Raw genomic sequence first — 12,640 nt, forward strand, 5'->3', positions numbered from 1 at the left:
AAAGAATCTGGGGATGTTCTTGTAAAACGAAACATGATGTCATTCTGTTATTAATAAAATGTTTTCTTTTTCAGGTATGTTATAGTGTTTCTTTATATAGAAGAAAATAAATAATCTGAGATAAATATTTATTTAGGAAACAGCTTTATATAAATTAAGGAAACAACTGGAGAACATCCCCCCTTTTCTTTTTTTTTAAGGCCTGAAGTACCATTTGCACAATGGGATAGTGATGCCATATCACAGTGGTTACAAGACTTGGGACTGGACTGTTATGCTGGAGATGCTCGACGCTGGGTCAAGAGTGGTGCACAGCTGCTGTCTGCCACTCCTCAGGAGTTAGAGAAAGAAATGGGTATCAAGGTATGATTGTTGCTCCAGTTCTTTGATTATTGCTTATAGAATGGTGAATCTGATATGAGAACTCAATTCAGCTTCACATTATGGAGTAATTTCAAAGTACAGTAAAACCTCGTTTATCCAGCCCTGATTGATCCGCATCTCTGGATAATCCAGATCAGATTTGTACACTATTTAAAAAATGTAATGTTCACATTAGATAATTTTTAGCTATGATTGCAAGAACGTAACTATAAGTACGCCAAATATTTGCTTTTTTACTCCTACTAAAATGTTTTTCACCGAGCTCGATAGCTGCAGTCGCTTAAGTGCGGCCAGTATCCAGTATTCGGGAGATAGTGGGTTCGAACCCCACTGTCGGCAGCCCTGAAGATGGTTTTCCGTGGTTTCCCATTTTCACACCAGGCAAATGCTGGGGCTGTACCTAATTAAGGCCACGGCCGCTTCCTTCCTACTTCCAGCCCTCTACCGTCCCATCGTCGCCATAAGACCTATCTGTGTCTGTGCGACGTAAAACAAATAGCAAAAAAAAAAAAAAATGTTTTCATTCCTCCTCTGAAGGGTGAGGCGGGCCTCTTAGACGGTAACGCCGTCTCTCAGGCCAGGAAATTTGTTACTGTGAAGGAGATGCTCGGAGAAGGTGAGGGGGTTGGCGGCCGTGGCCTGTACTAGGAACAGTCCTGGCATTCGCCTTAGTGCAGGAGAATGGAAAACCACGGAAAATCATTCTCAGGACAACCACCGTGGGGACTAACCATGAGGCCCAGCCCTCCCATCTCCCAAATGCAGAGGTGTAGAGCCATGGTAGAGTCGTGACCTTCCCTCCTCTGCTCTGTTGGCCGGTCGGAGTGCCAAGCTGTTGGACCACAGACTAGCCGTGGCCACTCTGCATCTACCGACCCGCTTTTTTAGTTTGATTCAATGTACAGTTCCTGCATAGATGCCACAGGGTGCTGACGACGGTGGCTGCAGCACTCTGATGGAAGGAGAAATTGTAGGTGAGGAGAAAGACGACGTGGTCGAGGAGGGAGCGATTACACCGCTACGCACCAGCTGACAAACATCATAGCGTATTTGGAGCATCAGCCCGACACCACTCCACTAGAACTATTCATGATAAAACGTGTGCGTGACCAAGCTTCATTCAAACGGCACTCATGTGTGAAACAGAAGACAGTGGACCAATTCTTTGTTAAGAAATGATGTGATTTTGTGTGATTAAGATTTTTTAAATTTTTAATGTCTTGTAAACATAATTTTGTTACTAAACATAGTTTTCATCATCATAAACGGCAAGTCTGCTTGTTTAAGGCTGGGCTGAATGGCTCAGACGGTTGAGGTGCTGGACTTCTGACCCCAATTTGGCAGGTTCGATCCTGGCTCAGTCCGATGGTATTTGAAGGTGCTCAAATATGTCAGGCTCATGTCGGTAAATTTACTGGCACGTAAAAAACCTCATGTGGGACTAAATTCCGGCAACTCGGCGTCTTTAAAAACCGTAAAAGTAGTTAGTGAGACGTAAAGCAAAATAACATTATTTATTTCTTGTTTAAAGATTTTGTTTTGCTTATTATCCATATAACCCGGATTATCCACATTTTCAGTTGTCCAGATTGCCTTTGGTCCTAGTTAGTCTGGATAAATGAGGTTTTACTACTGATAGAAATGTTAAAATTTGGAAAGAATAAAGAGAAGAAAATAACTGTGACAGCAGTATGATCTATGTTGACTTATAGGGAAGGGTGTTTCATCCTTTGGTCAAAAGCTTTTCTCCCTGTAGTTACTTCAATTGTAGTGCTCTGGAATGACAAAAGAAGTGTGGCAGAGTTCTGCTCCACTTTGCTGAGCTTTCATTTCATAGAGTGTAATGGCATGATAGTCGCCAGCTTTTTACCAAAGAGGCCACATTTCAAATCCCGGCCAATGCACCTGGGAGTTTGAGAATGAAAGTCACATCCCCGCGGCTCGCTTCCTTTTCTTTTGATAAGGTCAGCTTCACTTGATCCCCCTCCCTAGAGACAGGCAGATAAATTAATTGTCACTTTGTAATAAATGTTTAGATTCAATGTCTCAAATCCTAAAAACATCTTACTAAATCTTCCTCAACAAAAAATGTCACAATTCTGTTTTCCTTTAGTTTAGCAGCACAAATAATGCATTGCATCTATTTGATTAATTAATTATTAAAAACATTTTACTTCAATACTTGCTGCAAATAACTCATGTTTTTAAAAATCCTTGTGTTGGAAAAGTACTTTGAGACTGTCCTTCATCTGATGAATGTGGAAAATTTAAAGTCCTAGTTTCAGGTAGTTTTATTTACCAGGTAAAAGTAAGTGTATACATTAATTTTTATTATACACTGTTATTTCTTTCAGTGTTTAATCTCCAAGCCTCTGTAAATGAACTATGCACCTCCACAGTCCTCCATTTGTAACTTGCTCTGTAGCCTCATGTAGTTCTACACCTCTTCCTTTGAAATTGTTATAAACTGAATCTTACCATCATTGCCTTGGTCTCCCTCTGCTTCTCTTAACCTCCATAGCAGAGTCCATTATTCTCCTAAGTAATTCAGCCTCCTCCACTCATCTCAGATAACTCCACCACCAAAGCCAGTTTTAGTGCACTCCATAGAATTCAATTCTAACCTAGTTTTTATCTCCTTATTGTAAGTGTTCTCGTACCATTGTTTCCACCTGTTCATACTTTCATGTCTGTTAGTTCCAGCTTATGTATAAAATGTCCTGAGTCCACCCAGCTCATTCCTGTACAGCACAAAGTCAGCCTGCGAACAGAGCGATTTAAAAATAAATTTATCCCAGAGCTCACTTTTTTCTTACAGAATTCTGATGATCGCAACAGCGAGCTCCCTGCATTAGCTTTGCTACACCCTCGATTGGATTTCACGTACTACATTGCCGATCTGGGAGAATACACATCTGAAGTACATGAAATGATCCACATATTCCAGCTTCGTATTACCCATCTGACATCAATCCTCTGAAGTTTCTTTCTTACTGACATGACTTTAGTCTTAGAAATACTGATTTGCAGATCATACTCGATGCATTTCTTTTCAAGCTCCAGGATATTAAATAGCAAGCTTTCAACACAGTTTGTCAAATCATCAGCATTGGCCAAAATACTTACTACATTTCCATCCAACTGATTCCCTCCCTGCCATTATTTACTTTTCAGTAAATGATACTTGAAAACTATGAACAATAAAGGTGAAAGAACACAGCCTTATCTAACCCATATACATACCGTGAAACAGGAACTCAGTTCTGTCTTCAGTTCTCACTGCAGCTTGCATGTCAACAGATTCCTTTGATTGCTTGTAATAACCTGTAATCCCTCTGTATGGTCAACATCATTTTTGTTATATGCCTTTTCTATATCTGCAAAATAGAAGCATTATTGTCCATTTCCCTCGTAGTATTTTTCAGTTACTTGTTGCATACTGAAAATGGTTCTGATAGCCCCTCTGTGGTCTGAAGTGGCACTGGCTTTCTTCCTACATTTTCTCCACCATTGATCACATCCTCCTTTCCAGAATGCCTGTGAATGCTTTGCTTGGTATACTGATCAAAGGAATACCTCAGTAGTTGTTGCTTTCCTTCATATTCACTAAATAGAGAAAATAGTGGTGATCTCAAGTCACATTGTCACTGGCATAGCCATGTTAAGACACTGGATCCCATCAGCAATATTGGGTGTGTTCACCACTAGGATCGGTTGCACATGTGTTGTTGGTTAGTGGAGGAGCAAAAAGAAACTGGCCTCTCTACTGCAAGTTAATTCTGGCTCAGGATGCGTGATCAGTGACACCTGGCTTAGCCTGGGGTGATGACCAAGTTGTCAGTGTCCAGATTTGGATAAGGCACTTGGGCGTATTGTCAAGTAATATTATTTTTTATTATTTTTAAATGTTACATGGTTGACTGCATGCATGTACCATTGTAACAATTTTCAAATAGTGAGTGAAGTAGTGAATAGCTTTGATAGGGCAGATGTTAGGGAAATTGGGAGTGCACAGGACCTGTTTTCTGATCTTCAAGTAGAAGGTAAATTGGCTTGCAATAAAGCAAATTTTGTGTTTTTGCCAGAAAACGTAACCTGCCTTGAAGAAAGGGGCATGGCATTGGAGAAGTCAATAGAGTTAGTGAGGATCACTAAAGATTGTATGTAAAAGGTGAAATTGAAGACAGACAGAAAGTAGAATTTGTGTTGGAGAAAAATAAAAGGTATCAGACAGTATGTCAGATAGGAGAGGGGAAATAAGAGGAATGGGAATGGGAAATGGAAAGGTAGGAAATGGAAATGTAGAGTAGAGGATAGAAAGAGGAAGGTGGAACAGGTTCAGGGAGAGAAGGGGGTAGGAAGTAGGTTCTGCAGCTATCAGAAAAGATAAGGAAGACCAGGAGGAGAGGGGATCTAATGGGGTGGGTAGGATTGAGGTTCTGGTCGTGAGAGATTCTCTTGCTAGGCATGTGGGAAAGTGAGTGGAGGAAGGCTAGAGTGTTATCCAGGAATTAGGTTAAGGCAAATGTTGAGGAAAGTGGAAGGGAAGAAGGAGGGTCAGGAGAAGTTGGTAGTTTTTTTTTTTACGTTGATACCAACAATGTAAGGCAAGCAGGAATGGGTACCAACATATTTGAGGATGTGTGGGATATGTTTAATGCAGAGTAGGAGAAGTTTAAGGGAGCAGATATTGTTATCTGTGGGGTACTGTCTAGAAGGGATGCTGACTGTAGGGTGATCAGTGATTTAAATGAGACTATGGAGTGAGTTTGTGGGAAACTGGGATTGAAATTTGTAGATCCTAACAGGTAGGTAGAGGATAGGGATCTGTGCTCAGATGGCCCTTGCTTGAACCACAGCGTTACATATAGGTTAGGGGGTTTTCTAGAAGAGTTACGAGGAGGTACATTCAGGGAAATGGGGTGGACTTGGGAGCAGTGATGAGAGTACAGCTGTAAGTCAAATAAAGATGATGAAGTTGTTAGTGTTGAACTGTAGAAATACTGTAAGGGAAGGAATAGAATAAATTCATTTAATAGATATGTATTTACCAGATATTGTAATAGGAGTTGAATCATGGCTGAAAAGTGACATTATGGATGCAGAAATTTCCTCCCGGGACTGGAGTGTTTATTGTTGAGATAGGATTGAATTGATCAAATGGGGAGTATTCATACTGGTGAAGAAGAATTTGTAAGCTCTGAAAACGTTAAGGATGAGAAACGTGAAATTCTAGGTGTAAGGGTCATTTCGTAAGATAACAGGAAACTTGATATTTTTGGGGTCTATAGACCTGGAAGGAGTGATACTGACGCTGATGCTGAATTATTTGATAAGATAATCAGTTCTGTGGGAAACGGCGCAGAAAGGAACACGATTGTAGTGGGTGGCCTCAATTTACCAGATGTTAACTAGAAAGGTAATGCAAATGACAGAAGCATTACCAATAAACGGTAAATAAGTTACTCTGGGAAGATCAACTGAATCAGAAAATGATAGAACCATTTAGAGGGAAACATATTCTAGATGTGGTGCTGATAAGACCAGATGAAATCTGTGTGTGTACATTCTGCACTAGTGTGTATTATTATAATTGTTGGGTTAGAATTGAGATTTACTGTATATCAAAAAGGCAGACGCTCATGGAGGAGAGGAAGGTGAAGGTTTTGGTGCACTCTGAATAAAGTAGCTATTTCCTAGTGTGAGTGTGAAAGGGGATCTTCCCAGATGAACCTCATTATGACTCCTAAAAGGTCTTCTATGTCAATGAAAACATTTACGTCACTGTTCATAAAAAAAATTGTTGGACTTCATCTCGTCTAACTTTTTGATCCTACTAAGTATGTTAAAACATGGTAGCTTCAAGATCATCCTTCTGCAACATGCACTAAAAGCAAGACTTGGAAATGAACTGATGAGGATGGTGACATATCTGAAGTCTAGAAACTGTTTTAAATAAATATTTAATGTAAGTTGTACTGCACAGAAAATAAGTATGTTGTTTAAGAAACAGTTCCAGCACGTAAATTTTCAGAAAAAAAGCATATTATCTTTTTTTAGGGGAGGCGGAATGAAATATATAGAGTTATGAAAGAAATATTATGGTATATTTATTTTTTTCTTTTCCAGAGTCCTCTGCACCGTAAAAAATTGCAGCTTGCACTTTTATGTGAATCTGGAGGTCCAGGTCGGGACCTAGACATGCACCTGGAGGTTGCTGGACGTCTAGATGCTGGCTGGGTTCTGCGATGGCTGGATGATGTTGGTCTGCCCCAGCACAAAGAGGCATTTCTGGCTGCTCGTGTGGACGGCCGTGTATTACATCGTCTCACAACTGAAGATTTGGCTCTTTTACATGTTAGTTCTAGTCTACACGTTGCTAGTTTGCGCCGTGGAATTCAGGTAAGACCCTATAACATATTAGTACATTAAAGTACACATTTGAGGAAAAGTTTAAGGTTGGAATGTTGAAATGTTGGAATTGACAACTAGGCTCATATTATTGGTCAGTCCTGTAACCTTGAACACAGGTGAACACTTGACCAGCTGCACTACTCATGCCATTGTAAATTCTGCGCTAGTGTGTATTATTATAATTGTTGGGTTAGAATTGAGATTTACTCTATATCAAAAAGGCAGACGCTCATGGAGGAGAGGAAGGTGAAGGTTTCCACTAACCAGGGACACCATTGACATTAAACTCTCTGAACCATGTGAAGAAAAAAATGTGTAGAATATAGATCACAATAACAGTGGTTTGAGTCACTTCCATGCAAAACTGACATTCTACCCCAAGAGACATCTGAATAATTATCTATTCAAGTCCTAAGAGAGGAGCATGGGTAACACCAGGAAATATAATATAATATAATATAATATAATATAATATAATATAATATAATATAATATAATATAATATAATATAATATAATTCAATGCCATGAGTATATAATTGTTATATTTTCCATCAATCATGCCACACACCCTGTGCTTAAAGTAATTATGATACGTAAACAATATTTGTTCTACTGAAATGATAGTCCTGCTACTGTTCTTCAAAGTGCAGATGTGGGATTCGAGTGATGAGGTTAAAGCAAAGTGGAAGATTAAAGCCACATTTTTTCATTCAACATCACTTTCAATTCAACCAGTTCAGTATCAAAAGCCAAGAAACTGATTGTATATCACAGAGTGAATTCTGATGATGAAATGCTGATCATGTAACCTTACTTGTGGTTTTTCACATTGCAATCTTACAAAGTCAGTGATCCTTTTCATATAAATCTTGTACAGTAAAACCTCATTAATTCTAAGTCATTGGGATGCAAAAAATCTGACTTAGAATTACGTGATTTTGAATTACCGCCAATTCTTAATTCAGAAATGGCAACCCTTGCTGTGTCACAAAATATTCTAAGGTCCGTTACTGCATACAGTTAACCTTGATTCACAGTTTAAACCTTTAAAATGCCATGGAAAAAAATGCCATTTCCAGAATGTATCCAATGTACATTTACAGTATTCAAATAATGCACTTGGATAACTCACTGACAAACATAACCTCACGCAATGAAAGAAAAAAAAGCATGATTCAAAGACAAGGACAAATCTATGTTGGCTTCCCTGTGCAAGTCCTTTATTCATTGGATTACTGTATTGATACATTTTAGATGTCCTGTACTTGCACGGAAAGTAAACGATGCCCTTAAAATTGTCATAGGTATGACATCATAACTGGTGTAAAACCTTCAAGTAGTATGTTTAATATATTTTAATTATAGTTTATTTAATGCTAAATTATCTTTTATTAAGTGTTAAACATGACTAGTATATGGTTTCTCTGTAAATATGTAGTATAAAATTGTATAACCTTAAATACGTATTGTTTAACCTCAAAATCTAGATAGTCGAAAGCGGTAGAAAATTCCATAATGTTCGTATGTTCGACTTATTGTACTATATTTGGTATATATGAAAGGTTCTGGAAACTTACTGTAAGGTTTTATTATCCAGATACATGTAGAGACATTACGAATGTTGTAGATGTTTCCATGAGTGTTGGTAAATATAAACAAATGTTCGAGTACCCATTCGACTAGCTGGTCGATCGATGTTTCGAGTGTGTTCCATTAGAGTGATTGTAAGAACTCTTCCAGAAGTCGATCATTCTAGATGGTTGGTCGAGTTGTATAAATATCGAGCTGTCAGTCAGTGAAGTCAGTTCTTGGATCTTAGTTCTTAGGACTCAGGCAAGTGATGGACTGGGAGTGACTGTTGGGCTCCGAGGTGGAGTCTGAGTATTGGACTCGAGTGAGGCGGTGAATTCAAGAGAGAGTATGTTATAGTGCGCGCGCGTCAGTGTTGTTGATATCTGTACTTGTCAGAATCGACTTCAGGGTACTCCGCTATTGAGTGTTGTATATAGTGTCATTTTATACTGTGCATAATTGTGTGTTGTGATGTACAGTATAAATAAAGTACTTTATACAACGAAGTGAATGTGTTCTCGTGTGATATTTATTTACGTCAAATAAAATCGCATTGTAGAACAATACTATTCAAATTACACCTAGACTACCTCAATCACACTGGCTTCTCGTTGGCGTTGTTGAAGTCCACATATCGCAGCTAGTTAGTTCAATCATTGGCCACCACCTTCCCATGGGGGATCCGCTGGGTCTGGCTGACGGTGTCCCTGTTCTCCGTAGCAATGATCCGCAGGTCCTCGCGTGGCAGTCGACACTCCACTGACTTTCCCCTTGGTCATGCCTTTGTGTTCTGCTAGGATGTACGTGTCTTCGTAGTCCATCAGTGTGATGCACGGGAGAGGCTCGCACTTCGTGGTCTTGGTCCTGTTGAGTCTCCTCTTTTTCCAGGGTGCTGAATTCAATGTTCCTACCTGCATATGATTTTGTGCCGGGACTAGTGTCCTGGTTAGGTGGCACCCTCGTTTATCGGCTGCTGTCGCCACAATGATCCCGTCGTCCCGTGGAGTTGCCATCTTCATGACGCCGGAGCCGCCATCACTGCTTGCAGGCTTCACCCGTGTCTCCAGAGCTGTCGTACTTTCACACAGCGCACTCGCTGTTTCCGCTGGGCGTTGAACTACGGACTCCACCATCGCTACAAGGATCCCGTCGTTCCGTGGAGTTGCCATCTTCACGACGCCGGAGCCGCCGTCACTGCTTGCAGGCTTCACCCGTGTCTCCAGAGCTGTCGTACTTTCACACCGCGCACTCGCTGTTTCCGCTGGGCCTTGAACTATGGACTCCACCGAGGCTCGTACTTCATTGTCCAACGACTTGATTTGGTCCTTTATTCCTTGAAACTGGGCCTCAATTTTACCCTTGAGTTTTTCGGATTGGGCCTCGATTTTACCCTCGAGTTTTCCGGATTGGGCCTCGATTTTACCCTCGAGTTTTACGGACTGGGCCTGAATTTTACCCTCGAGTTTTTCGGACTGGGCCTGGACTTTTTCGGCCTAGGCCTGAATCAATGCAGTTGTGCGAACATACTGCATACCCGGTCGTTGGTTTCTTCCTCCGAGGTGACTTCGAAGTCATAACTGTCTGGGTCCTCTCCGTCGTCTATCAAATCCTGGCGCAGCTTCTCTTATAAGTTCGCTTTTCTTCCAGCCGTCGGTAAATCTCAGGATGTCAGTGCTTTCCGTAACATCACCAAGCTCATTTGGTCGATCTTCATTGCTGAAGTCTTGAAGTGTCCTGTCACGGTCGCCAATTTATCATTCTACAATGCGATTTTGACATAAATAAATATCACACGAGAACACATTCACTTCGTTGTATAAAGTACTTTATTTATACTGTGCATCACAACACACAATTATGCACAGTATAAAATGACACTATATACAACACTCAATAGCGGAGTACCCTGAAGTCAATTCTGACAAGTACAGATATCAACAACACTGACGCGCGCGCACTATAACATACTCTCTCTTGAATTCACCGCCTCACTCGAGTCCAATACTCAGACTCCACCTCGGAGCCCAACAGTCACTCCCAGTCCATCACTTGCCTGAGTCCTAAGAACTAAGATCCAAGAACTGACTTCACTGACTGACAGCTCGATATTTATACAACTCGACCAACCATCTAGAATGATCGACTTCTGGAAGAGTTCTTACAATCACTCTAATGGAACACACTCGAAACATCGATCGACCAGCTAGTCGAATGGGTACTCGAACATTTGTTTATATTTACCAACACTCATGGAAACATCTACAACATTCGTAATGTCTCTACATGTATCTGGATAATAAAACCTTACAGTAAGTTTCCAGAACCTTTCATATATACCAAATATAGTACAATAAGTCGAACATACGAACATTATGGAATTTTCTACCGCTTTCGACTATCTAGATTTTGAGGTTAAACAATACGTATTTAAGGTTATACAATTTTATACTACATATTTACAGAGAAACCATATACTAGTCATGTTTAGCACTTAATAAAAGATAATTTAGCATTAAATAAACTATAATTAAAATATATTAAACATACTAATTGAAGGTTTTACACCAGTTACGATGTCGTACCTACGACAAAACATCGTAGCTTATCGAACTTTTCTATGACAAGGGGAGAAAGTATCTTGCTTCCGTCTGCATTACAACACAGTACATTCACTATCCTTGTACAGTTTCCCACCATGGCACTTCTCTCGTAATTCAGAAATGCCAACCCATGCCGCGTCACAAAGTATTCTAATACCCATTTATGCTTGTAGTCTCGAGGAGAGTTTAATCCTTTCAAATGCCATGGAAGAAACTATTTCCGAAATGTATCCAAAAAGGTGCATTTACATTATTCAAATTATCCACTTGGATAAATCACTGGCAAACAAAACCTCACGCAGTGACAGAAAAAAACGCTTTTCAAAAACAAGGATAAATTATGATGACTCCGTACAAATTCTTTCTCTTTTGGATTACTGTACTGTTTCCATTTTTTTTTTAGATGCTTTGTACCTGCACGAAAAATGCCCGATGCCATTAAAACATCTTGCTTTAGCGAACTTTCCCATGAAGAGCGGAGCAAGTCTCTCACTTCCGTGTGCATTGCAACATGGTACAATGACCCCTACCCTTGTAAAATTTCCCGGCTGGCACTTTTCTCCTTTAAAATGATAAGTCGGTTTTGGCTCTGCATAAAAAATGCAGTTTTATCGGCATTGACAATATTGTTCGGTGCGTACAAATTGATTATATGAACGACGCTTTTTCACCAACTGTGGGCATCACCAGTGTTAATGGATTCTGCTTCTCTGCACACTGCCTGCTACATAATATTGTGGCATTCTTTAAACCGCTGAATACAAAAGAATTACAATTTCACCCGATCTTAACAAATATGAAGCACACTGTAGACACACCAAAGTGAGTGAAAGTGCGGAACATGTGTTTTATCATGATGCGGATACATTTTGAACTTAAATTACTATGTAAAATACTATTATTTTCAAATGTAAAGGCAGTTTTGAATTAAATGTCTGAATTTTGGTTATGGTAGCGACACTGTTCTTCTTCTTATGAGTTGTCCGTATCTCGAATTAAACAATTTAAATAACAAGGGAAACCGTACCTAATGTTTCCGGGAATGAGAGCTTCTTCGAATTAAGCAGGATTTTGAATTATCAAGGTTCTGCTGTATTGCCTAAAAAAGATATACATCAAGAGGTTGGCAATATTTTATTATTTTTGGTGGCAATATCTTTGTTTGGAAAATTTGCATCTGTATGTCCTGATCAGAAATCGCACAGCAATAGGCTCTTTTCACTTACATGTTCACAAATGACTGAATGTTTTATATGCTCTTAGATCATTTCTCCACTTTTGCTTGCTTTCACACAAATGTTTCATGGACATGTTGCTACAAGTTTCTTTTAAACATTACCAAAATTACCTTGTGTCTCTTGAAAATTGATATACGCCTTGTTAGCTAATCTGCCTCTCATTGATAAAGCCACACCAAGTGTATAACTCTGTGTAGAATTATGTACAGACTGAAACACACAAGCTGTAATTTTCTCTCCTTTGCAAGATAGTGTTGACATTGAAGACATTTCATAATGAAATTGAATTTGGTCACTGTCCTTTGTCCACACTCCGCTCTGTTATAAATCTGTTTACTTCCTTCTCAAACTCTTGTGCCTTCCCCTATGTCCTTACGTGCGACAAATGTAGTAATATGCCATATTAAGCCTTAAGTTTGTCATTGAAAAT

The 12,640-nt window shown here is 39.6% G+C and overlaps 1 protein-coding gene across 1 annotated transcript in view; it reads left to right on the forward strand.

Moving 5' to 3' along the window:
• Liprin-beta (liprin-beta) overlaps nt 1-12,640 on the forward strand; it is a 154,472-nt gene that overhangs the window by 95,473 nt on the left and 46,359 nt on the right. Inside the window, exons 10-11 of the mRNA XM_068226107.1 lie at nt 201-363; nt 6,514-6,786. Of these exons, the coding sequence (XP_068082208.1) occupies nt 201-363; nt 6,514-6,786 (436 nt within the window). The remainder of the gene's footprint in view (nt 1-200; nt 364-6,513; nt 6,787-12,640) is intronic.

This window comes from Anabrus simplex, chromosome 2 (assembly GCF_040414725.1).
Source record: "Anabrus simplex isolate iqAnaSimp1 chromosome 2, ASM4041472v1, whole genome shotgun sequence".
Taxonomy (NCBI): domain Eukaryota; kingdom Metazoa; phylum Arthropoda; class Insecta; order Orthoptera; family Tettigoniidae; genus Anabrus; species Anabrus simplex.